We start from the raw sequence: 26,228 nt of genomic DNA on the forward strand, positions 1-26,228 counted from the left end.
GACATTATGCTATTTTTAAAATAATGAAATGAGAATACTTTTCATACATTCATGTAATAAATACTTATTGATCATCTATTAGGTACTAGACATTGTTTCATACCAGGATACACAGCACTAAGAAGACAAACTCTGTTCCATGGACTTATATTTTACCGCTAGAGTGGGGGAAGATAACTGATAAAAGTACATGAATAAAATAAGAAAATATCAGGGGGCAATACTTGCTTTAGTAAAAATAAAACAGAATGTTGTGACTGAGAGTGACTGGCATGGGGGGTCTCTGGGTTGGGAAAGCCTCTCTGAGATGGCATTTAAGCTGAGCTTTGAACATCAGGAAGAATTCATCACGTCAGGATCTGGGAAAAGAACATTCCAGAAGAGAGAGACAACCTACATTGTGTATCAAAGTTAGGAAAAAAAATTGAATTTTATTTTGTTTTTTTTTATACAGCAGATTCTTATTAGTCATCAATTTTATACACATCAGTGTATACGTGTCAATCCCAATCACCCAATTCATCACACCACCACACCAACGCCCCTGCTACCTTGCCCCCTTGGTGTCCATATGTTTGTTCTCTACATCTGTGTCTCAGTTTCTGCCCTGCAAACTGGTTCATCTGTACCATTTTTCTAGGTTCCACATGTATGCATTAATATATGGTATTTTTTTTTCTCTTTCTGACTTACTTCACTCTGTATGACAGTCTCTAGATCCATCCACGTCTCAACAAATGACCCAATTTTGTTCCTTTTTATGGCTGAGTAATATTCTATTTTATATATGTACCACATCTTCTTTATCCATTCGTCTGTCAATGGGCATTTAGGTTGCTTCCATGACCTGGCTATTGTAAATAGTGCTGCAATGAACATTGGGGTGCATGTGTCTTTTTGAATTATGGTTTTCTCTGGGTATATGCCCAGTAGTGGGATTGCTGGATCATATGGTAATTCTATTTTTAGTTTTTTAAGGAACCTCCATACTGTTCTCCATAGTGGCTGTATCAATTTACATTCCCACCAACAGTGCAAAAGGGTTCCCTTTTCTCCACACCCTCTCCAGCATTTGTTGTTTGTAGATTTTCTGATGATGCCCATTCTAACTGGTGTGAGGTGATACCTCATTGTAGTTTTGATTTGCATTTCTCTAATAATTAGTGATGTTGAGCAGCTTTTCATGCGCTTTTTGGCCATCTGTATGTCTTCTTTGGAGAAATGTATATTTAGGTCTTCTGCCCATTTTTTTTTTTTTAAGCGGTATGCGGGCCTCTCACTGCTGTGGCTTCTCCCGTTGCGGAGCACAGGCTCCGGACGCGCAGGCTCAGCGGCCATGGCTTACGGGTCCAGCCACTCCACGGCATGTGGGATCTTCCCGGACTGGGGCACGAACCCGTGTCCTCTGCATTGGCAGGTGGACTCTCAACCACTGCACCACCAGGGAAACCCTGCTGGAAGATTTTTAATCACAGTTTCAATTTCATTACTTGTGATTTGTCTGTTCATATTTTCTATTTCTTCCTGGTTCAGTCTTGGAAGGTTATACCTTTCTAAGAATTTGTCCATTTCTTCCAGGTTGTCCATTTTATTGGCATAGAGCTGCGTGTAGTAGTCTCTTAGGATGCTTTGTATTTCTGCGGTGTCTGTTGTAACTTCCCCTTTTTCATTTCTAATTTTATTGATTTAAGTCCTCTCCCTCTTTTTCTTGATGAATCTGGCTAATGATTTATCAATTTAGTTTATCTTCTCAAAGAACCAGCTTTTAGTTTTATTCATCTTTGCTATTTTTTTTGTTTCTATTTCATTTATTTCTGCTCTGATCTTTATGATTTCTTTCCTTCTGCTAACTTTGGGTTTTGTTTGTTCTTCTTCCTCTAGTTCCTTTAGGTGTAAGGTTAGATTGTTTATTTTGAGATTTTTCTTGTTTCTTGAGGTAGGCTTGTATAGCTATAAACTTCCCTCTTAGAACAGCTTTTGCTGCATCCCATAGGTTTTGGATCGTAGTGCTTTCTTTGTCATTTGTCTCTAGGTATTTTTTTATTTCCTCTTAGATTTCTTCAGTGATCTCTTGGTTATTTACTAACGTATTGTTTAGCCTCCATGTGTTTGTGTATTTTACATTTTTTTCCCTTTAATTCATTTCTAATCTCATAGCATTGTGGTCAGAAAAGATGGTTGATATGATTTCAATTTTCTTAAATTTACTGAGGCTTGATTTGTGACCCAAGATGTGATCTATCCTGGAGAATGTTCCGTGCGCACTTGAGAAGAAAGTGTAATCTGCAGTTTTTGGATGGAATGTCCTATAAATATCAGTTAAATCTATCTGGTTTATTGTGTCATTTAAAGCTTGTGTTTCCTTATTTATTTTCATTTTGGATAATCTGTTCATTGGTGTAAGTGAGGTGTTAACCTCTTCCAGTATTATTGTGTTACTGTCGATTTCCTGTTTTATAGCCGTTAGCAGTTGCCTTATGTATTGAGGTGCTCCTATGTTGGGTGCATATATATTTATAATTGTTATATCTTCTTCTTGGATTGATCCCTTGATCATTCTATTGTGTTCTTCCTTGTCTCTTGTACCATACTTTATTTTAACGTCTATTTTATCTGATATGAGTATTGCTACTCCAGATTTCTTTTGATTTCCATTTACATGGAATATCTTTTTCCATCCCCTCACTTTCAGTCTGCATGTGTCCCTAGGTATGAAGTGGGTCTCTTGTAGACAGCATATATATGGGTCTTGTTTTGTATCCATTCAGCAAGCCTGTGTCTTTTGGTTGGAGTATTTAATCCATTCACGTTTAAGGTAATTATTGATATGTATGTTCCTATGACCATTTTCTTAATTGTTTGGGGTTTGTTTTTGTAGGTCATTTTCTTCTCTTGTGTTTCCCACTTACAGAAGTTCCTTTAGCATTTGTTGTAGAGCTGGTTTGGTGGTACTGAATTCTCTTAGCTTTTGCTTGTCTGTAAAGCTTTTGATTTCTCCACTGAATCTGAATGAGATCTTTGCCAGGTAGAATAATCTTGGTTGTAGGTTCTTCCCTTTCAGCACTTTAAGTATATCATGCCACTCCCTTCTGGCTTGTAGAGTTTCTGCTGAGAAATAACCTGTTAACCTTATGGGAGTTCCCTTGTATATTATTTGTCATTTTTCCCTTGCTGCTTTCAATAATTTTTCTTTGTCTTTAATTTTTGCCCGTTTGATTACTATGTGTCTCGGCATGTTTCTCCTTGGCTTTATTCTGTATGGGACTCTCTGAGCTTCCTGGACTTGGGTGGCTATTTCCTTTCCATGTTAGGGAAATTTTCGATTATAATCTCTTCAAATATTTTCTTGGGTCCTTGCTCTCTCTCTTCTCCTTCTGGGACCCCTATAATGTGAATGTTGTTGTGTTTAATGTTGTCCCAGAGGTCTCTTAGGCTGTCTTCATTTCTTTCCATTCTTTTTTCTTTATTCTGTTTCACAGCAGTGAATTCCACCATTCTGTCTTCCAGGCCACTTATCCATTCTTCTGCCTCAGTTATTCTGCTATTGATTCCTTCTAGTGTAATTTTAATTTCAGTTATTGTATTGTTCATCTCTGTTTGTTTGTTCTTTAATTCTTCTCGGTCTTTTTTAATTTTTTTTTTTTTTTTTTTTTTTTTTTTTTGCAGTACACGGGCCTCTCACTGTTGTGCCTTCTCCCTTTGCGGAGCACAGGCTCCAGACACGCAGGTTCCGGACGCGCAGGCTCAGCGGCCATAGCTCATGGGCCCAGCTGCTCCGTGGCACGTGGGATCTTCCTGGACCAGGGCACAAACCCGTGTCCCCTGCATCGGCAGGTGGACTCTCAACCACTGCGCTACCAAGGAAACCCTTCTTGGTCTTTTTTAAACATTTCTTGTGTCTACTCGATCTTTGCCTCCATTCTTTTTCCGAGGCCCTGGATCATCTTCACTATTATTATTCTGAATTCTTTTTCTGGAAGGTTGCCTATCTCCACTTCGTTTAGTTGTTTTACTCAGGTTTTATCTTGTTCCTTCATTTGGTACATAGCCTTTTCATCTTGTCTATCTTTCTGTGAATGTGGTTTTTGTTCCACAGGCTGCAGAATTGTAGTTTTTCTTGCTTCTGCTCAGCATTGATTTTTAAAATCCAAGATTTATTTCTTCTGCTAGTGTTGGGGGGTCTCCTGCAGAGGCCAGGGGTGGCTGTGGCTCACTGTGAGGAAAGGGACAGTGGAAGCCCCCCTTTTTTCCCCCAATATAGTATGGTAAAATACACATAACATAAAAGTTAGTCTCACCCATTTCAAGGTGTACAGTTTAGTAGTGTTTAAGTACATTCATATTGTTATGAAACTATAACCACTATCTCCAGAACTCTTTTCATCTTACAAAACTGAAACCCTATACCCATTAAATAACAGCTTTCCATTCCCTGCCCCCCATAACCCTTCAGGGTTTCCATTCTACTTTCTGTCTCTATGAATTTGACTACTCTAGGAATCTTATGTTAATGACATAATACAGTATTTTGTCTTTGTGATTGGTTTATTTCACTTAGCATAACATCCTCAAGGTCTGTCCATGTTGTAGCATATGTCAGAATTTCCTTCCTCTTAAAGGCTGATTATTTCATTGTATGTATATACCACATTTTCTTATCCATCCATCTGTCAATGGACACTTGAATTTCCACATTAAAGCTATTGCTATTATGAATATGAGTGTAAAAAATATCTTTTTAAGACCCTGCTTTCAATTCTTTTGAGTATATACCCAGAAGTGGAATTGCTGGATCATATGGTAGTTCTGGTTTTTAGTTTTTTGAGTAACCACCATACTGTTCTCCACAACAGCTGTACCATTTTACATTCCCATCAGCAGTGCACAAGGGTTCCAATTTCTCTACATCCTTTCAACATTCATTTTCTGCTTTTTGGTACTAGTCATCCTAATGGATGTGAGGTACTATCTCACTGTAGTTTTGATTTGCATTTCCTTGTTAATTAGTTATGTTGAGAATCTTTTCATATGCTTATTGACTGTTGTATATCTTTTTGGAGAAATGTCTATTCAAGTCCTTTACTATTTTCGAATTGAGTTGTTTTTTTGTTGTTGTTGTTAAGTTTTAGGGGTTCTCTATATATTCTAGATATTAATCCCCTGTCTAATATATGATTTGCAAATATTTTCTCCCATTCCGTGGGTTGCCTTTTTACTTTGCTGATCGTTTCTTTTGATGCACATTTAAAAAATTTATTCATAAAGTCCAATTTGTCTATTTTTTCTTTTGTTTCTTGTGCCTTTGGTGTCATATCCAAAACACCATTGCCAAATCTAATGTCATGAAGTTTTTGCCCTATGTTTTCTTCTAAGGGTTTTATAGTTTTAGGCCTTATATTTAGGTCATGAGTCCATTTTGAGCTAATTTTGTATATGGTGGCAAGGGTTAAACTTCATTCTTTTGTATGTGGATAACCAATTTTCCCACCATTTTTTGAAGACTGAATGGTCTTGGCACCCTTGTTGAAAATCATTTGACCATATATGTGAGGGTTTATTTCTGCACTCTCTATTTGGTTCCATTGACCTACATGTCTGTACTTTATGCCAGTACCACACTGTTTTGATTACTGTAGCTTGTAGTTAAGTTTTGAAATCAAGAACTTGATTCTTCTTTTTCAAGATTGTTTTGCCTATTTTGGGTCCCTTGATATTCCATATGAATTTTAGGATGGGTTTCTCTATTTGTGCAAAAATAAATCATTGGGATTTTGATAGGAATTGCATTAAATCTGTAGCTTGCTTTGGGTAGTAACAACATCATAAAAATATTTATTCTTCCAATCCATGAACATAGGATGTCTTTCTATTTATTTATGTCTTCTACAATTTCTTTCAGAAATTTTTTGCAGTTTTCATAGTACAAGTCTTTCACCTCCGTGGTTGAGTTTATTCCTAAGGCTTTTTTTAATACTATTGTAAATGGAATTTATTATTAATTAATTAATTTAGTTTTTGCCTGCATTGGGTCTTCATTGCTGTGCATGGGCTTTGTCTAGTTGTGGTGAGCGGGACTACTCTTCGTTGTGGTGTGTGGGCTTCTCATTGTGCAGTCTTCTCTTGTTGCAGAGCACAGGCTCTAGGTGTGAGGGCTTCAATAGTTGCGGCACATGGGCTCAGTAGTTGTGGCACGTGGGCTCAGTAGCTGTGACTCACCGACTCTAGAGCGCAGGCTCAGTAGTTGTGGTGCAGGGGCTTAGTTGCTCTGTGATATGTGGGATCTTCCTGGACCAGGGATTGAACCCGTGTCTCCTGCATTAGCAGGTGGATTCTTAACCACTGCGCCACCAGAGAAGTCCCCTCCCCTTTGCTTTTATCTCTTCTGTCTGCCAGGAAGTTTTCAAATCATTTAGTTCAAATACCAAAATACTCAATAAGCAACTACTTGATTTTTAATGATGACGTCAGAGGAATGGTCATCACTAGGTGCTTTGTTTCTTTTGTATTATACTTGCACTTATCTCTTGGATTGGATGTAGCAATAACATTTTTTCATTGTTGAGAGCTCTTGAATTCAGTCATGATCCCCAAGAACTAAAAAGAATTGGTTCTGAATTCAATTCAGATTAAAATTATTGAAATTTACCCCAAACAATACAAAATTTGGTTTTATTTTTGTCCTTCAGTTACCTAATGTGAAGTTTGGATGAATAAAGCATGCACAACTACAGGCTTTCTACTTAACTTCTGGGTTTGCTATTAAAAATGCTGTTTACCCTCATAGCCTTCTCCTTAGCCCTTTGTATTTCTTTGCCTCTATTCTTCTATACTGCAGATTTTTCTCATCTATTGTACAAAGAAATTGCGACGTATATTTTCATGTAATTTGATTGTGGAATTCTGTCACCTTAAGTAGTGAGTTCTTCCAAAATATAATATGTTTCCAATAAAATAAAAAAGTAAAATAAAATAAAGTAAAATGAGTCTCTTGCAGATTGCATATAGTTGGATTGTGGGTTTTACCCAATTTTCCAATCTTTGTCTTTTTTGGGGTTTTTTGCGATATGCGGGCCTCTCACTGTTGTTGCCTCTCCCGTTGCAGAGCACAGGCTCTGGACACACAGGCTCTGGACACGCAGGCTCAACGGCCATGGCTCACGGGCCCAGCCGCTCCGTGGCATGTGGGATCTTCCCGGACCGAGGCATGAACCCGTGTCCCCTGCATCAGCAGGCGGACTCTCAACCACTGCGCCACCAGGGAAGCCCCAATCTTTGTCTTTTGACTGGAGAATTTAATCTATTTACATTTAATAAATTACATTTAAAATAATTACTTATAAGGAGGAACTTACTTCTGTCATTTTGCTATTTTTTTCCATTTCCCTTATAGGTTTTTGTCCCTAATTTCCTGCATTTATTTCTTTTGCATTAGTTTTTGTAGTGAAACATTTAAATTCCTTTCTCATTTCCTTTTGTGTATATTATTATTATTTTTAGCCATGCCTCACGGCATGCAGGATCTTAGTTACCCGACCAGGGATCGAACCCGTGCCCCCTACAGTGGCAGCACAGAGTCTTAACCACTGGACGGCCAGGGTAGTCCCTTGTGTATATTCTTTAGCTAATTTTTTTGTGATTACCATGGAGATTACATTTAACATACTAAAGTTAAAACACTCTAATTTGAATTTATATCAGTTTACCTTCAATAACACATAAAAACTCTGCTCCTTTCACAGATTTGTTCTCACCCCTTTCAATTGTTGATGTTACAAAATTATATCTTTATACATTGTGTGTAATGGTTATTTTTTTACTACAAAAAGAAACTAACAGTTGGAATAGGCAATAAAATGAATAAATCTCCAGAGAATTATGCTGAGTGAAAAAAGTCAATTGCAGAAGGTTACATACTGTATGATTCCGTTTATATAACATTCTTGAAATGACAAAGTTATAGAAATGGAAAACACAGATTAGTGGTTGTCTGGGGTTACAGAGGGGGTAAGGGAGTAGGGAAGTGGGTGTGGCTATAATAGGACAACATGAAGTATCCTTGTGGTGATGGAAGTGTTCTGTGTCTTAACTGTATCAATGTCAATATTCTGGTTGTGATATTGTATTATACTTGGGCAAGATGGTACCATTGGGGGAAACTGAATAATGGGCACTGTGGATCTCCTTTAGTTATTTCTTACAGCTTCATGTTAATCTATAATTATTGTGGTGCTCCAAGGACAATGGTGCTTCAAGGACAAAGGACAACCTTGCCTGAAAAAGTTTCAGGGTTACACCCCCTACCGGACTCTTAATCGCCCTCCCCACTATGTTGCTATGGTTACGAAATTCCTGAGCCCACCTGGGTGACGCCCACCTGGGCAATGGGACCTGTCCCAAATAAGGAAAGGCATATGCCCTGTCCCACTCCCACTCTATAGATGGAAGGTATATGTGCCTCGACCAATCAGTAAATGAAATTTTCACCTCGGACCATTCCTTTGTTTTCTGGCTATAAAAACTGATCAATAGCATGTTCGGGCTCAACTCTCCCAGACTACTAGGAAGTCGGCCCACTCTTCTGGCAGTGACCCTTCCCTCTAATAAATTCTATGTTCTTTACATTCTGCCTTGTGTCTGGAAATTCTTTTCCAACCCGCGTTTGGACCACGACAATTATCTCAGTATAAAATGTTTACTTTTAAAAATACCTGAAAGTATTATCATAAAATGTTATCATTTATTAATTCTGTAATTATTTGTTAATTCTGAGTGGTGGTTACAACAGCAGTAATATAGTATGTAGTTATAATAGCACAAAGAAAAACACAACCAGCAATTCATAGAAGAAAACAAATGACCAATAAAAAAATGTTCAGTCCTCAAGGAAATAGAAATTAAAGGATAGTGAAATACTATTTTTCATCCACTGATATTGCAAATATTTAAAAGGTTAAGAACATTTGACCAGGGTGTGAGGAAGTAAGCACTCCAACACACTGTTGGTGAGGTTGTAATATGGTACAAAGTTTTTGGGAGGACAATTTTGTGATCTCTTATCAACAAAACTATGTCCTACAGCAATGGTTTTTAGAAAATGAACAAGAAATTTTACTGCAGCGTTACTTGTAAGAGCAAATAATTAGGGGGATAGAAATCTTAACCACTTTCATCAGAGTTATGGTTAAAAAAATAAGGTACATTCATTTTATGGAATTTTATTACTGTCAAGAAAAATAAGGTAAAGACTTTCCAATGAGGGAGAAAGCTAAACACATTCCCACTAACCCCCCCTCCCTAGGGACAAATGAAACAACAAAGAGAACTCAAAATAAAGAGAAAACGGAAGCTTCTATGAAGTCTTGAGGTAGCACAATCATAAACTGCTAACTCCGAAGGAGAGCTGCCAAAATACACTGAAATTTGGATACAATTCACGAAAGGCAGATCTCTGCTGATCCGACCCTGAGCTCTCCAAAACGCGCAGTTCCGCCCCAAGACCCCCACCAATACTCCTTTACCAGCCTGCCAATGGGGCACTGAATCCCGGTTCAGAGACGAGCCATCAAGGCTGGTATCTGACAGCAAAGCTGGCGTGGATGAGTAGCGGGGGGGGGGGGGGGGGGGGGCGGGAGTTGGAGGGGGGACGAGGGGCGGAGGTAGGATGCCTGGAAGCACACAGACAAGTGGACGGCGTTTCGGGGACAAAGACATGGCAAAGGGGTTCCGTGGCGGCGGCGGCGGCTGCTACCGCTGCTGTTTCTTGTTTTTTCTTCTTCTTCAGTATTTGAAACATTTTCGAAGATAAATTCATGAATTGTTTGTGTCATTTCTTTCAAAATTCTATTTTTAAAAACAGAAGCAAACGGAGGGGCAGATGCTATCCCCAGGGAAGTCAAGGATCCTAGGTTCGAATCCTGTCCCTGATCATAATTCGCTTCGCGACTCAAAGTGCGTGTTTCATGATCTGTAAAAAATTGATAATCAACACCAGTCACTGGGCCGCGACGAGGGTCAACGGAAAGAATTTCTCAATTCTGCGTCCCCAATTCGCTCCTAGGTAGAAGCGGCGCCCCAATCAAGTACCGCCGCGCCACGGCCTCGGGGCATCTGGGACTTGTAGTCCGCCCGGCGGAACTCGCTGTCCCGGCAGGCTGCGCGGCGGCGGCAGGGCTACGTGGCAGGGCCGGCTGCTGCTGCGCGGGCAAGTGGGGTAAGATGGCTGCACAGCGGGGCGTGCGGGTTGTTGGGCTCTGCCCCGGAGCCCGGTTGGGTAGGGTCGTTAGGGCCCTCCTGCTACTGCTGTGGTTTGCGGCCCGCGGAGGCGCGCTTTACTTCCACATCGGGGAGACGGAAAAGAAGTGCTTTATTGAGGAGATTCCGGACGAGACCATGGTTATAGGTACGAGGGCAGGGAGAGAGTTTTCAACAAGACCGCGGTCTTGGGGCGGGGTTGCGGGAGGGTCATCTCCTCAGAGCTGGGAGCAGGCGGCGTCGGCGTGCCCTGGCGACAGCGGACTCAGCGCCACCTCGCGTTCCTTTGACTGGGCTCGCCCTGCTTGCTTCCAGGAAACTACCGGACGCAGTTGTATGACAAGCAGCGAGAGGAATACCAACCGGCCACCCCCGGGCTTGGCATGTTCGTGGAGGTTAAGGACCCAGAGGACAAGGTGAGTCGGCTCCTTAGCCCCGCTGAGCCCTCCGCTCTGAACTTAAGCGCCAGACCAAGCAGGCGCCGGTACTTCCCCTCCTAGTTTGCGCATCTGCTAGACTGGTAAAAACAGTTGGTGTTGTGGGAAGATCCTGGGTTTTCACTCCGGGCTAACCTTGGGCTTTTTCAGTGCTGGCTGCTTCTCTTAACTTGTTACTGACCGCTGCATGAACCCGCCAAATCAGCTGCCTTCTCTAAGCCATTTCTTTGGTCTGTGAAATAGAAATTCATCTGTCTTATACATGTGGTGAGTGGATTAATTGTGCTAGAAACCAAAGAGTTTTGTCGACTCTAAAGCCATGACATATAGACTTTAGGATTTCACGGAACAGGGTACTTTCCAAAAAGAATGAGCAGCTTTTAATTTGACAAATAAGGATATTAAAACAAACAAAAAAACTTCAAAACCGTTCAACTGTCACCTTTCATTTGAAAGAATGACAGCAAAAGAGTTGAAAGGGCATGAGCTATGAATAAAGTAAAGCCCTTTCCAAGAGTGGTCACATGCCAACCTAATGTCAGACTCTTCGCCCCTTCTCCAGATAGTTCGAAGGCAAGTTTTTGGCAACTGCTGCTAAGCAGCATTGGAGCTTTTAGTTTTGTGGGATGCCTAGGGCTCTGCTTGTCAACTTTTGAGGCACTTAGAGCCTTACACACCATCAGCCCTATTCCTACCATAATACTCACTGAAGTCCCTTCTCTCCAGGTCATCCTGGCCCGGCAGTATGGCTCTGAAGGCAGGTTCACCTTTACCTCCCATACCCCTGGTGAGCACCAGATCTGTCTTCACTCCAATTCCACCAAGTTCTCCCTTTTTGCTGGAGGCATGCTGGTAAGTGGACCCATGTTGGACTCTTTCGGCCTCTAGCCCCTGGTCAAGACTGGGGACTGGTGCTACTGTAGGTGTGAGATGACTATGTCAGATTTTGTGTCTCAATACAGCTGGGTTTCCAGTGAACATTCAGGGTGTGGTTACGGAGCTCTTTGTATGTGCTTTGGTTAGAGTATCAGCCAAGGCTTATTCTTGCTCTTGGGCCTAGAGCCCCACAGGGCCAGACACTAAGGAGGCCTCAGTCAGTGTTGGCTAAATGAACAAATGAAGAAAAGTGGGAGGACCAGCTGTTAGGCCCTGGCAGGAAGACAGAGCAGGGCTACCTGATTCTCCTATCTTCCTTGTCTGTCTGTCTCCAGAGAGTTCATCTGGACATCCAGGTAGGTGAACATGCCAACGACTATGCAGAAATTGCTGCGAAAGACAAGTTGAGTGAGTTGCAGCTACGAGTGCGACAGCTGGTGGAGCAAGTAGAGCAGATCCAGAAAGAGCAGAACTACCAGCGGGTGAGTGGCTGAGCCAGGAGCAGTGGGCTTCCTCCCAGAAGCTGCACACTGACTTAGCCAGGAGTCACATGTCAGATTTATTATGAACCCAAGGGATTTACATGTCTGTGCCGCATTGCAAGTCTAAAAGGTGGGATGGGTATTACTAACTACTTTTAATTGAGGAGGCAGTCTCTTAAGGGGCTGTCATTATCTTATTAGGAGACACACAAAATGACAGAGCAGGAATTGATACCAACACCTTGGGTGTTATTTCCATGGTTCTCAGTGCTCCCGGGATCAAGGGTTTTAATCTCTCCTGTGTCCAGGAGGCAGGCAGGTACTATGAATGGATCTGTGACCATAATGACGGGTAGAATAGTGACCTATCTAAATGGAAACAGCTACTGTGGTCAGCTGAGGGCAGCATTGCAGAATTGCTAGCCCAGGGTTTTAAGAGGCACTTAGAGTTCTCGGTTTTTTATGTAAAAAATTCTGGGTTTTAAATGTTGTCAAAACACTGTGTGAGCCAACAAAAACGTGTATGGGCTCCATCCAGCCCCTGGACCACCAGTTTGCAACCTGTGCACACAATATTCAAGGAGCAGTTTGGGAGACTCAGGCAGAGGGCTCAGAGCAAGTCCACTTCTGAGCGTTCCAGGACAGCTCTGTCTGATAGGGTGATACCACAGCCACTTTACCACTCCCACAGGCATCAGGGTAGGACCAGGTAAGGCTGTACCTTACAGATGAGCAAATAGACCTAGGAGAAATGAGTGGGTTGCCTGAGGTCATCTGGCTGGTGAGGGTGAAGACAGTTCCCAGGTGGGGTGGCTTTTTTCAGGCACTTGACTGGAACCTGGGCAAAGTTAGTTGGCCCTGGGACATCCTCTGGGGAGGGAACCCAGCAGTTCTAGTGGGCCCAGGTGGGGCCCAGCCAACTCAGGCTCGTCTTCCTTTCTCCCCTCCCACAGTGGCGAGAGGAACGCTTCCGGCAGACCAGCGAGAGCACCAACCAGAGGGTGCTGTGGTGGTCTATCCTGCAGACCCTCATTCTCGTAGCCATCGGCGTCTGGCAGATGCGACACCTCAAGAGCTTCTTTGAAGCCAAGAAGCTGGTGTAGCCGTCCCAGGCTTCCCAGGCCATCCTTCCTCCCTGGCTGGGGAAGCAAGGGCCTCCTGGACTGACTTCTCTCCGGCAGGAGGCCTGGTCCCCAGCCATGGGTGTCTGCAGGGGAGAGGGGCCACAGCACAAGCTGAGGGTAGCAGCTTGGCTGGCTAATACTGAGCAGGTGGTAGGGTAAATGCCTGCCCCCTCCCCTGGGCCCTTTGCAGTAATCTGAAGCCACTGGGAGCCCTACTGACACCTCAGAATCACAGTGTTACTTATCAGGGATGTGAGCCTATTGTCTGGGATGACTGGGGGGAGGGGAGTGGGTGGGCAAGCCAAGTCTTCCTTCTGTCTTCCTTTCCTAACTTGGAATTTTGACCAAGTTGGGGCATGATTCCCTGCCACCCAGGAAACCTCACTATTCCCTCCTTGGGCCTAGACCCAGCCTGCTGATCCGGGGTGTGTGTGTCAATTGAGGGTGGGGTAGAGGGAGTTGCAGTGTGGGAAGGTAGCCCTGAGGTGGACCCCAGGTTCTTCACGTGGTTGTTCTTTTGGGGACTAGAGAAACTGGGGTTAGGCCAAATAGAGGCCTTGGTGCTGGTTGGAGATGGGGCCTGCAGAGTCTTAGTTACTGATTTCATTTTCAATAAGTTTAGGTTTGTTACATTGGTTTCCCAATAAAAAAAAATTAACTTCTTGTCCAGTGTAAAGTTACTCTACTGTCAGTGGGCATAGCACTGCAATGTGCTTGAGGGAGTGTCAGTTTTTCCAATGGGAAAAGCACTTCACATTCTGTGTACCCACCTGTGAACTTCATACTTTTCATCCTCTCCATACCCTCCAGTGACAGTGGGTGGTGGTTTTGCCCAAGACCATCTAACAAGTGAAAAGTAGGTGGACAGAATTGTTGTGGTGCTTCAAGGAAGTGCCTAGTTAGTGAAGGTACTGCACATTGAACAGAGGAATGCTGCAGGTGTGGAAAGGACAGGAATCCCTGAGTTGGGGGCAGGAGGGGGATACTGATGGACTTAACCAATAGCATGGGATCTCAGCAGCGACCTTGAAGGAGAGGAAGGATTCTGATGAAAGAAGGCAGGACAGGGGTGGTTGAGGAAAACAGGCAAACAGCTGGTATGCAGATAGATGGGCATTGTTTCAGCTGGAGTTGAGGGGGCGGGGTTGTGAGAAAGCTGGAAAGAAAAGTTGGTTAGAGTTAGAAGAGCCTTGAACGCCAGGTAAGAGATTTGGATATTACCCAGTGTTCAACAAAGTTTTGAGTATTAGAACACCCTGAATATAAACTGAGGAAGGTTAATCCAATAGTGTGTGAGAAGGAGACGGGGTGGGGAGGCAAGTTTGGGGACTACTTGAACTGTCAGGAGAATGTAGTCTGAGCTCATATTGCCACTTAGACCTCCACATTTAGGGGAAAAAAAAAAACTTTTAAGAACAGCTTTAGAATTGCAGAAAAATTGTGAAGATAGTTTACATCATGCAGTAGTATGGTATATTTGTTAATGTTAAAATGAATGAATCAATAGTGATAGTCCATGCTTTATGCAGATTTCCTTAGTTGTTACATAGTGTCTTTTTTGTTCCAGGAGCCCATCTAGAAGATACCATTGTTACATTTAGTTGTCTCCTTGGGCTCCTCTTGGCTGTGACAGTTTCTCAGACTTTCCTCCTGTATTACCTTGACAGTTTTCAGGGATACTGGTCAGGCATTTTGTAGATTTCCCTCAATTGCAATTGGTCTGATGTTTTTCTCATGATTAGACTGGGGTCCTGGGTTTTTGAAAGACCACAAAAGGAAAGTGCCATTCTCATCCCATCATATTAAGGGTACTAATTATCAACATGATTGTGGATGTCACAGTTTAAAATAAGTTAATTTGGATTTTTACATGAAACCTGACTTAGATCTGATACTAGTGGGGCTTCATCCTGATGCGACAACAATTAGCTGGACTGAATGGGAGCTATCCCCTTAAGATGGGCTTGTGCTTTCCAGGTCAGGCCCATCTCCCATTTTCCATCTTTGGCCTTACCTGACTGTCTCTGCAGGGGTCAGCCTTGACTTTGTCATCAGCCAAATCTAGGCTGGATTTTTCGAGGTTCTGGTATAAGGTACGCTGCCCTGGGAGACCTTAGCAGTAAGGGGACTGGTGGGTTGTATGATGGGTGAAAGGGGGCTCCTGGGAATGATTAATTTCCTACCTACTATAGTGAAGTCCTCTCAGAAGCAGAGTGGTTGAGACCATAGATTGTGCAACCAAACTACCTGGGCTTACATTCTGAATTACTTCTCTGTGCTTCAGTTCCCTCATCTTTAAAGTGGGCATAATAAGTACAATACTCATAAGGACAGATCGAGATAACAGTAGTAAAGAATTTAGAAAAATGACTGGCACATAGTAAGAACTCAATGGATGTTATTTATTAGGAAACTTAAAATGTGCCTGGAAGAACAGGAGATCAAGTCTAATAACTTTGCCACTCTCTTTTCCCAGGTAGGAAGCTGGCCCAGCTGGGGCCTAAGTTCTCACGGTGACAGGGCAGATATGGGAAGTCAATCTTATTCCCTTCTTCAGTTCTCAGCTCCACCAAAGTACTCCTCTCCTGGATGATAGCTGCCATTTGTATAGCGTTGACTATTGTGCCCATCACTGTACCAAGTTTTTGCATTTTCTCCTTTAAATCCTCACAGCAACCATATAAATCAGGAACCATTTATATACTCAGATGAGGAAACAGAAGCAGGCTGTTCCCCAAAACACAGCCGAACTGGCAGAGTCAGGTTTCAAATCCAGCCAATCTGCCTTTAGTGCCTGTCTCCTAACTACTACTTGGGGTGTCACTTGAGGTATCAGGCTGAACGCAAGACTGAGCCCTGAGCTTGGCCCTGCCGCCCTCCAAGCTCGCTGCGGAGAAAGAATGCACTTGGGTTGACGGCAGGACTACTTGGACGCCTTCCCTTGGGAAGAGGAGGAAGATGCAGATTATCCCAGAGCGCTGGTTTGGAAGTCTGGAGTCTATAAATCCAGTCCAAGCCCACTGACTTGAGCCCTCTCCGGGGCCTCAATTTCTCGGGATGTTCAGCGGTCCCCGGAAAGCAGTTAGCAGTTCAGGCGTTTGGAGCGCTCACGTGTTCCTGTGGATGCGGAACCTTTGACGCCGCAGCTCCGGGGAGCAGACGGCGCGGCCGGAGCAGCGGACCCTGTGGACCGAGGGGCGGGGCGGACGGGCTTGGGCGGGGCGGGAGGCGGAGGCGCCGCGTAGGCCGGGGAGGCCGGGCCGGCCCGGCTGGGAGCTCGAGCCCCATGAGCCGCCGCCTCCCCCGACGATGTTCCCCTCCCGGAGGAAAACGGCACAGCTGCCCTGGGAGGACGGCAGGTGAGCGGCGGCGGCCGGCCCGGGCCCCGTCCTCCCGGGTGCCGATCCTTTCCGGGCCGCCCCGCGGAATCTAGGAGCCCGAGGCCGTCGCGTCTTCGTCTCTGCGGGGCTCTCTGAGGGTCTGTGGTTCTCCTTGTGGGTCTCTCTCTGTATTTGGGTCTCTGTTTGTCTCTATGTGGGTCTCCGTCTCTACCAATCTCCGTCACTCAGCAGGTCTGTATTTCTCCGTTGACTTCCCTTTGTGAGTTTCTGTCCCTCTATGCGAGTCTCTCTCATTATGGGTCTCTGTGTTTTTCCACTGGCCTCTATTTTCATGCCGGTCTCTGACTCCGTTGACCTCTCTCAGTGGATCTCTGTCTTTCTGTCTGTCCCTGGTTTCAGAGGGTCTGTCTTCCGTCTCTCTGATCTCTGCCTCCCCCATCACATCCCTGTAGCCTCAGACGCTACCCTCCCTCCCTCCCTCGTGCTTCCCCCTTCTCTGCAGATCGCCCAGAAGAATACACCAGACAGAAGCTCTATGCTCTGCCTGGCTGGCCACTGCCTCGCCGGGACTAAGTACTCCCAGCGTAACAGTTCATTTCCGGTGCAGCCGTACTTGAATGTGGCCTGCCCCATGTGTTAGGTGTGAGGTTGACCCAGACCTTAGCTAGTGATTACCACTAGAGCAGAATGGGGGTGGGGGGTGGGGGAGAGCTAGTTGGCCGTTTAGATTGGAAAGGGCTCCCACACTTCAGTCTTGAGATGTACCCCCAAAACTCTTCTCACCCAGAGCACTTGATAGTGGATCTACACCTAGTGAATGAAACCTCTTTCCCTTTTCTCTGTTAAGTTTGCCAGGTGCCAAAAGACTTTGGAATATAGTGGGCACAACTCTTTATCGTTGGGAATTTTTCAGACTTGGTGCTGAAGTAAGAAGACAGAAATATAGTAGAAAGCCTGGACTGTGGATTTAGGCCTGGACAGGAATCCTCTTTAATAGCCATGTGACCAGAAGCATACTTAATCTTTCTCCTCAGCTTTTCCATCTCTGAAACAGGGATCATAATATCTACTCTGCAGGTCTGTATGAGGATTAAAGGAGATCACATATATAAAACTGTTGACACTGTGCTTGGCATAAAGAAGGTGCCAGTTTTCTTCCAGTTACTTTTGCAGTTTGGAGGTGCTGTAACCAGAGCAGCTGAGTATTCAAACCTGTATCACTAAGCTTTGTGTGAGGGAAGAAGGGGAAGGTTATGGAGGAGAATTTCCATTTCCTAATTCCTTTCCATAAACTTTTGGAACACAACCATGATCCCACAAAACTTGTATCATTTCATGCTTTTGACACAGGGGTACAGAGATGCGTGCAACAGATGCAGATAATGTAGCAATTAAAGAGTGCTGGCTCTGGAAACAGCCTGTCTGGGTTTGAATCTTACTAGCCTTGGACACAGATTGATGAATGAGAGAAAACCTCATCTGGTCTGCCTCCCCACCCCAGAAACAACGATGGCCTGGGCCTGGTAGCAGCTGAGACTGCAGATCTGGAGTTTGCCAGCAGGTGGCACCAGAAGCAACTTCTCAGTGTCCGCTGTCCTGAGGAACTGGGATTTCAGCTCTGAATTCAGTTGTTCAGTGATTGGGCCCTTGCAGCACAGGAAGAGAGTGCCCATGGGGACGTGATCCTGGTAGGAAGGGAAAGCTGGACCGAGGGACCAGCACGTGAAAGTGCATGGAGTGCCCAATCCATGCCATACCCCTGGATAATTGTCACTGCTTCTTCCCCTGAAGGTGGGATGTTTCCCCATGTCCATCTCCCCAGTCTCTACCCTACCCCAAGAAAGAACCCAGAGGGAGAATCTGTAGAGGTTCCAGCCTTCCCAGGCCACTAGGAGTATTGGCCTCTGCTCCTCCCCCGCGGAAACCCCCACCACAGGACAAGGGGGGGTAAGTCAGAAGCCCTGCAAGGGTGTCCTATCAGTCTCCCTCTCTGCTGTGTGTGGGGCCTGAGCCTGGCTTCAGGCCTTCTGGCTACCAGATTGGCAGTTGTTCCTCTAGAGAGAGGCAGGAGTTGGTCTGGCTTTAGTGTGTGACAAGCATGCCCTGAATGCTTGAACCCTTCCTTTAACTCATTTAGCAAGCCCTCTGCTGTATGATTTGTGCTAGAGCCACAGCTGTGAATCTGATGACCTGTGAAGAAGACAAGCACGGACACAGGTGATTACAAAACTCTTAAGTGCTTCAAAAAGGGCAGTACCAGATACCATAGGAACACAAAGGAGGGAGGGAGTATGTATCTCCGTTTGTGTGCACGTGGGGGTGGGGTGTGGCAGTGCTAGCCATGACATTGGCGTTTGGCCTTGAAGGATCAGTGGGGTGCTTCCAGGCAGATAAAATAAGGAAAGGCATTTTAGGCAGAAGCAGTGGACTGTGTGAGGGCTAGAGCAGGAAGGAATATGGTGAGTGGAGAAACTCTGAGTTGCCCAATGTGTAGCACTGGGTGAGTAGCAGGGAGCAACTGGAGGTGGGACCAGGCCACAGAGGGGTTTGACTGTCAGGCCAAGGAATTTGGCCATTATCTTATAAACAGGAGGATCATCCATGAGATTGAAGGGGTCTGAGCAGGGCAAGGACCAGATGAGACTTGGGCTAAAAGACAGGCAGTGGGTGAGGAAGGATCAAAGGGCACTTAGGAGGTAGAATCTATATGACCTGTAGCTAATTGGTGACTCTCAGAGGTTATAAAGTAGATTGCTTTGCTGATTATTCTAGAATAGAGGAAGCTTCCATTTTCTTGGATTCCTTAGTTCCTCCTTCACTGCCCTCAGGAACTTCCAGAGAGAGGGGCAAAGAAACCAAGTGAATTCCACCATTTCTTTGTATTTCATAACCTGAAAGGCAGTCTCTCCCAGCACTACCTCAAAGTCTAAGATATTCTGCTGTTTTTCCAGCTTCTGAAGTGAGCCTGGGTGCTGTTCCCAGCCCTCGTCTTTCCTTCCCTCTCTGTCTCTCATCCCTTGTCACATGGGCTGCCCTGGACTGAAGCTTTGACATGCATTCAGTAAACTGCCTTTGTTGGTTTGGGCCTCACATTGGTTTGGGGGCAGACCTAATCTTCTCAGAGTAAAGAGTGGTCTTTTCACTGGGGCTGAAACAGGCACATGCCCCTGTTTGGGGAGCTTTCTGGTCTGAGAAACAGGATGAAGCCAAGCTTTCTGATGAGGGTGAACCTGCAGGGGAGCAGGTGGAAGGCAGTGGGTAGGGTCTCTAAGGCGGGCTTCTGCCATCAGCTCTGGACATGAGCCATTGTCTTGGGGAGGGGCAAGCGCAAAAGACAAGGAGTCTTGTCTCTGCCCTTCAGCAGCTCTTGGTCTGGCTGGGACTCAGGCACAGAAGGTAAGAGAGCATCGAGGAAGTGGGGCAGCTCCGAGACCTGGGAGTGTTTGGAGGGCCTCCTGGAGGTAGGGGGGCTCAGGCTGAGCCTAGGGCTCTAAGCAGAATTCTGATGCATGGTGGCAGCACGAACAAAAGCACTAAAGTTGCTTCTGCACTAATTCCCGGGCGCTTGGGGCAGACCAGCCACGTGCGCCTTACTTGTGGGAAGCCAGAGAAGGGGTCTGTCGCAGGACCTCGGCTCAGCCTTGCCCTTCTGACCTGCTCCCTGTTCTTGTCCCAGGTCCAGGCTGATCCCCAGCGGCCTCCCCCGGAAATGCTCCGTCTTCCACCTCTTTGTTGCCTGTCTCTTACTGGGCTTCCTCTCCCTGCTCTGGCTGCAGCTCAGCTGCTCTGGGGACGTGGCCCGGGCAGCCAGGGGACAAGGACAGGAGACCCCGGGCCCATCCCGGGCCTGCCCACCAGAGCCACCCCCTGAGCACTGGGAAGAAGATGAATCATGGGGTCCCCACCGCCTGGCAGTGCTGGTGCCCTTTCGAGAACGCTTCGAGGAGCTACTGGTCTTTGTGCCCCACATGCACCGCTTCCTGAGCAGGAAGAAGATCCAGCACCACATCTATGTGCTCAACCAGGTGGATCATTTCAGGTAAGGACCACCTCCTGAGCCAGCACCCACTCACCTGGGCCTGCCCTGGTCTCTTGGGGCCTGCTCCCTTTCCCGACAGCAATCCAGTACCAGGTGGCCCAGGCCCATGAAAGGCCAGCCAGGGCAGCAGTGAGAGGGTGGGAGGTGCTAGACCCCTCTCACTGGGTGTGACAGGAATCTGGGGGGAGGGTTTGGGGCTGGGGAGGCCCCTGATCTGGTTTCCATTTCACAAAGGTCCCTATGGCTGCTGTATGTGTCTGGGCCGTACCAGGACAAGAGGGGAAGCAGGGAGACCTGTTGGGCAGTCATTGCAGTCACCTGAGCTGATGGGGGCTCGGGCAGCGTGGCAGAAGGGGTGGAGAGAAGTGATGTGGAGGAAGCGCAGACAGGGCTTGCTGGTGGATTGGCTGCGGAGATTAGGGAAAGGGAGGGTCAAAGCCACGGCTTAACTTGTTCTGGCATTAACCTAAAATCCTTGCCCTCACCAAAAACTGCTCCCCTCCATGATCACAATCCAAGCATCTCACACTCCACCCCCACCTCCTTTCCCTCCAGCTCTCTCCCACTGGGAGACGTGGACCCAACAATTCTTGGACCCTGCCAGGCCCTTTAGTCCACGATCCTCCCAGTGTTCTCCATCCTCCTTGTCCTTACTTTCTCCTGATCTAACTTGGATTCCATGGTCCTTGGTGAAAGTCACTCCCTCACATGCACCTCAACTCCCTTCCACTTTCTCCCTGGCACAACTCCCACCGGATGAAACTCGACTCTGCCTGCTACACACCTGCACCTGGCAGCTGGATGTAGCTGGAGACACTGTTCATCTCCCTGACAATGAGCTCTGGCCCAGGAGGGCTCTCATTCCTCTGGTCTGCTGCCTCTCCCCTCCACGGCAGCCTTGCACACCCGCTCCTCTCCTCACTCCTCCCTATCTTCACCTTCAGCCAATTACTTTGCTTCCTATTTGAGAAAACAGAATCAATTGGAAGAGAACTAATCCAGGTCCCCACGCCCGGACTCCTTTCACAGCTTCTGTGCAGGTGTCCTCAGTTTCCCACCGCCTTTCCCGAGGATGACCCTCCAGGGCCAGCTCTCCTACTCGGGCACTGGGTCCCTTTTCTGCTCTTCTACTCAAGGACATCACTCCAGCCATTGGCTCTCTTCTCTCCTGCATGATCAATTTTCCCCCCTCCTGGAGTATTCAAATCAACAAACATACTGAAATAGCCCCCATCTAAACAGAAAAAAGAGAACCCCGCTTGATCCCCTATCGCCCACATCTATTGCCTCTTTTCTTTGCTCCCCTTTCTAGCAAAACTCCTTCCCTTTCTCCCCCCTCGCTCTCTCTTGAACCTATTCCACTCAGACATTTACCCTCATCATGACATTGAAACAGCTGTTGTTGACATCACCAATGAGCCCACCTTGATAATCCAAAGCCCAGTTCCCAATCTTCATCCTATCGACTTCCCGGCAGCATTTGCCAAGTGGATTACTTCTTCCTTCTTAAAACACCTCAGTTTGACCTTTGGGACAGTGCTCTGCTTCTCTTTCCTCTCTGGCCACCTCTCCCCACCTCCTTTGCTGGTTCTGCCTCATCCCCCTGATCTCTCAGCCTTGGTGTTCCTTGGGGGTCAGTGCTTGGGCACCGTCTTTTCTGGCTCCAGTCGCTCCCCAGGGGATCTCATCTAGTCTCAAGACATCAAATCTCATTTCTACCCTGATGACTCCCAAGTCTGTATTCCCAGCCCAGACCTCTCTCCTGAACTCCAGACCCATATATCCAGCCAGCTGCCTGTGCAGCCCTCTGTTTGGTGGTCTCAAGAGGCATCTCAAGCTTAACATGATTAAAACTGAATTCCTGATTTCCCACCTGTCCCTGACCTTCTCCTGCCCCCTTCCTCATTTCAGGAAATGGAAACTCCACACTCCCAGCTGCTCAGGCCAGAAAGCCTTCAGGTCATCCTCAACTCCTTTTCCCTCACACAACACGTCTAGTCCATCAGCAGAATGCATCTAGAATCTGCCCTCTTCTCACCGTCTCCACGGCCACCTCCCTGAGTTAAGGCATCATCATCTCATGCCTAAATTATTGTAACAGCCTCCCAACCTGTCTCCCTGCTTCCACCCCTCACCTTCCAGTCTCTTCTCAACACCCCAACTAGAGTGATCCTATTAAACGCTGGGTCACAGCACATGATGCCTCTGCTCTAAGCCCTTCAGTGGCTCCCCATCTCATCTAGGGTCAAAGCTCAAGTCCTTCAGGGGCCTGTCACCCTCTGACCTCATTCCCTGAGACCTCTCACTCACTCTGCTTCACCACCTTGCTATCTGCTCCTGCCTCGGGCCCTGGGAGTTGCTCTTCTCTCTGCTCGGAGCCCTTTTCTCCTGATTTCCATAGGGCTCATTCCCTCAGGCCTTCAGGTTCTGCTCACGTGTCACCCTGTTACACAGGCCCTCCCTGACGACCTCCTCTAAAAGGACAACCCCCACCCCACAGCATGCTTTATCCTCGTCACCCTGCTTTACTATTCTTCTCAGCACTTACCACTCCCTGGCTTGTTACATATTTACTTACTTGTTTATTTTTGTCTCTTCTTATTAGAATGTCAGCTCCTTGAGGGCTTTGATTTCTCACTGCTGTATCTCCAGTGCTCTGAATAGTTTCTGGCACATAATAGGGTCTCAGTAAACATTTGTGAGATAAGTGGAGGGGCAGATGTGCAGCTGGGAAGACCCACAATGAAGTCAGTGTCAGGCTGGAGGGCAGCATGGGTACTGGGGGTGGGTGCTGTGAAGGATGGGCTCTCATGCAAAGATTGGGGGAGAGCAAGCTCACTGCCCCTGGCCCAGCCTCGGTGCCCTGCACAGGTTCAACCGGGCAGCACTCATCAACGCGGGCTTTCTGGAGAGCAGCAACAGCACAGACTACATCGCCATGCACGACGTGGACCTGCTCCCTCTCAATGAGGAGCTGGACTATGGCTTCCCAGAGACCGGGCCCTTCCACGTGGCCTCCCCGGAGCTCCACCCACTCTACCACTACAAGACCTACGTCGGTGGCATCCTGCTGCTTTCCAAGCAGCACTACCAGCTGGTGAGGCCTGGCGCACCTACTCTGCTGAGAGCCAGGGAGCACCCACCTGGATGGGGGCAGTGGCAAGAGGAGCAGCATTTCTAGGGCCCAGCAGATGGAGGGTCCTGCTTGGGGAGCCCAGGAGCAGCCAGAGGCATGAGAGGAGCAGGACCAAACAAGCCAGTTAGGGAGGGTTCTGCCACAGCAACAGAACCCCTGGGCAAACTGGCTTCAGAAGCCCTGGGGTTCGTTGCCTCTCAAAATGGAAAAGTCTGGGTGGGGCTGTCTTGCCCAGCCTCTCAGATGATGTCACCAGGACACCATTTCACCTTCCATCTCTCAGCTCTGCCTTCTCTAGACTGGCTTTATTTTCAGACGTTCAGGATGCAAGGTGGTGGTTGTAGCTGCAACCTGCATCCGTCTAGGCCCAAGTCCAGTGGAAAATGGAGCTGCCCGTTTCCAACAGCCCAGACAGGAGACCCGCAGCTGCCCCATGCTGGCTCTTGATTGGCCTGGCTTGAGTCACAGGTCTATCCCTGAATCAGTCACTGTGGTAGGGGGTGGGAGTGGGTGGTGGGGTGGGAAGCTGGGGAGGAGGAGGAAAGGGGGTCTGGCCTGGCCCAGCTTGGGCTAGGGACTCCCAAGTGGTAGGAGACCAAAGAGCACCCTGGGAGGATGGGGCAAGTGACATTGCTTGTCTTTGTGTCAGTGCAACGGGATGTCCAACCGCTTCTGGGGCTGGGGCCGTGAGGACGACGAGTTCTACCGGCGCATCAAAGGAGCCGGGCTCCAGGTAATGCTCCCCCGCCGCCCCACCTCTTCAGCCATCATGGCTGCCCTGAGGTTCCTCTCTGCCCTCAGATGAAGTTCCTGGGGCTGGGAGATGGCACCCCTGGTTCTGATCCCAGCCCTGCCCCCTACTAGCACACCTCTCCTGAAGAATGGGAATGCAGGCCCCTGCCTGTGGGCTATGGCAGGCAGTGGGACCCCAGAGGACTAGTGGTGAGGGCCAGGGCTCCAGGAGAGGCAGCCTGATCCAACTTCCTTTGGTCTCTTTAGCTTTTCCGCCCCTCGGGAATCACAACTGGGTACAAGACATTTCGCCACCTGCATGACCCAGCCTGGAGGAAGAGGGACCAGAAGCGCATCGCGGCTCAAAAACAGGTACTGGCTGGTCCCTTGATCGGGGATGGATAGGTGGTATATGGGGAACCACCAGGCTCAAGCATTTCATCAAGTTCTCCTTGGGCCCAAGTGGCCCCATCCTCCCCTGCTTGGCCCAGCTCAGTCGTTGGCATTCTGCTTGGGCACCATGCCCTCCTCTGGTGGCTGCCATGGCCCCTGGGCTCTGTGGGTCAGCCGAGACCTCAGGGTCCACGCAGGCTGTGTGTGTGGGGGGGAGTGGGGATGGGACTCAGCTGAAGGTGCCAGCATCCTAGGCAGACCTGGGATACAGGAGTCCCCATCCCTCAATAGCCTCTTCTCTAGGAGCCAGATTAGTTCAACTGGAAAACCCCTGCTGACGAGGATGTGTAGCCATGGGCGAGAGACTTCCCATCTCTGAGCTTCCCTTTTCCCTCTCTTCTGTGGGGATCACAGGACCTCTGATGACAAGGTCGTGGGGGATCAGTGGACAGCTGGGACCCACAAAGCCCTGAGTACATGCTCTCCCCCTTTCCTTCCCAGGAGCAGTTCAGGGTGGACCGGGAGGGAGGCCTGAGCACCGTGAAGTACCGCGTGGATTCCCGTACAGCCCTGTCTGTGGGCGGGGCCCCCTGCACTGTTCTCAACATCATGTTGGACTGTGACAAGGCTGCCACCCCCTGGTGCACATTCAGCTGAGTTGGCTGGACAGCAAGGAAGCCTGTGCCTACAGGTCATACTGCTACTCAAGCCCAGGACAAAGCCTCAGGCCCTGGGCCCAGCTCCAATAGGACGTGGAGTGGCCTGAAGCAGTGGACAGCAAGCCACGTGTTTGCAGCAGCCTGGCCCCCAGAGGCAGGCTTGAGCCAGGAGAGGACACACGCAGGGTGCCTGGGACGCTGCCAGCAGTAAACAGTGATGGAGAGAGGCTGGGACATGGTTTCCAACTGAGACTCTCCACTCTGCCTTCCTGCTTGCCCTGCCCTACCTTCCTTTGTGTGCTGAGATCTGCAAGATCTTGTTCCTTCTCCTGGACTGCCAGGCCACTGATGTGGGTGGCAAGGGCCATCAGGAGGGTTAAAACTGCAGAGACCAGTGTGCAAGCCCCACAGAAAGGGAGCAGCTGAGACCAGCTCTAGCTGGTTGTCACCCTGAAGGAGTGTGGGCCTGGTGTTGCCAGATCTTCTGATTTTTCAAAAGAAAGTAGAATTCTGGATTCTTGAGTGAAATTGGTTAATTTAAAAATGATAGCAACTAATTCAAACTTTTAACAAGTATGGTAAGCCAAACCAAATGTGTTTTGAACCACCAGTTTGTCACCTGTGGCTGAGGGGAAGGGAATGGGGCAAAAGATGACACTTCTCTTAGTTATAAGCTGGCAAGGAGTTGGGGCAGGGCTAGGGAAGACGAGGCCAGGGGAAGCTCAGGTGGGAGAGAACCCCAAGGCACAAGGTCCCTA

At 47.4% G+C, this 26,228-nt stretch overlaps 2 protein-coding genes across 4 annotated transcripts; both read left to right on the top strand.

Annotated features, from left to right (window-relative positions):
• The first annotated feature begins 10,159 nt into the window (after positions 1 to 10,159).
• LOC115847250 (transmembrane emp24 domain-containing protein 9) lies at positions 10,160 to 13,842 on the top strand. The gene is made up of 5 exons (XM_030846893.3): positions 10,160 to 10,399; positions 10,567 to 10,667; positions 11,415 to 11,540; positions 11,900 to 12,046; positions 13,000 to 13,842. Exons 1-5 carry the CDS (start codon positions 10,216 to 10,218, stop codon positions 13,147 to 13,149), a joined length of 708 nt encoding a protein of 235 aa, XP_030702753.1. The 5' UTR covers positions 10,160 to 10,215; the 3' UTR covers positions 13,150 to 13,842.
• A 2,527-nt stretch (positions 13,843 to 16,369) lies between these two features.
• On the top strand, positions 16,370 to 25,985 carry B4GALT7 (beta-1,4-galactosyltransferase 7). Of its 3 annotated transcripts, none has more exons than XM_060296698.1 (7): positions 16,398 to 16,529; positions 18,649 to 18,728; positions 20,188 to 20,550; positions 23,422 to 23,647; positions 24,336 to 24,419; positions 24,686 to 24,790; positions 25,313 to 25,985. In XM_060296698.1, exons 2-7 carry the CDS (start codon positions 18,664 to 18,666, stop codon positions 25,466 to 25,468), a joined length of 999 nt encoding a protein of 332 aa, XP_060152681.1. In that variant the 5' UTR covers positions 16,398 to 16,529; positions 18,649 to 18,663; the 3' UTR covers positions 25,469 to 25,985. The 3 variants fall into 3 exon arrangements, with proteins under 3 accessions (XP_030702752.1, XP_060152681.1, XP_060152680.1); XM_060296697.2 differs by lacking the exon at positions 16,398 to 16,529 and adding an exon at positions 16,531 to 16,648; XM_030846892.2 differs by lacking the exon at positions 18,649 to 18,728 and having other exon boundaries at positions 16,370 to 16,529.
• Positions 25,986 to 26,228: the final 243 nt, after the last annotated feature.

This window comes from Globicephala melas, chromosome 3 (genome assembly GCF_963455315.2).
Source record: "Globicephala melas chromosome 3, mGloMel1.2, whole genome shotgun sequence".
Lineage (NCBI taxonomy): Eukaryota > Metazoa > Chordata > Mammalia > Artiodactyla > Delphinidae > Globicephala > Globicephala melas.

Excerpts from the sequence above, each read along its gene's own strand:
- LOC115847250 (XM_030846893.3), top strand. The coding sequence starts at position 10,216 with ATGGCTGCACAGCGGGGCGTGCGGGTTGTTGGGCTCTGCCCCGGAGCC. Across the intron at positions 10,400-10,566 it reads GGACGAGACCATGGTTATAG|GAAACTACCGGACGCAGTTG; the intron begins GTACGAGGGCAG and ends GCTTGCTTCCAG. Across the intron at positions 11,541-11,899 it reads TTTTTGCTGGAGGCATGCTG|AGAGTTCATCTGGACATCCA; the intron begins GTAAGTGGACCC and ends GTCTGTCTCCAG.
- B4GALT7 (XM_060296698.1), top strand. The coding sequence starts at position 18,664 with ATGATTTGTGCTAGAGCCACAGCTGTGAATCTGATGACCTGTGAAGAA. Across the intron at positions 18,729-20,187 it reads GAAGACAAGCACGGACACAG|GTCCAGGCTGATCCCCAGCG; the intron begins GTGATTACAAAA and ends TTCTTGTCCCAG. Across the intron at positions 20,551-23,421 it reads AACCAGGTGGATCATTTCAG|GTTCAACCGGGCAGCACTCA; the intron begins GTAAGGACCACC and ends TGCCCTGCACAG.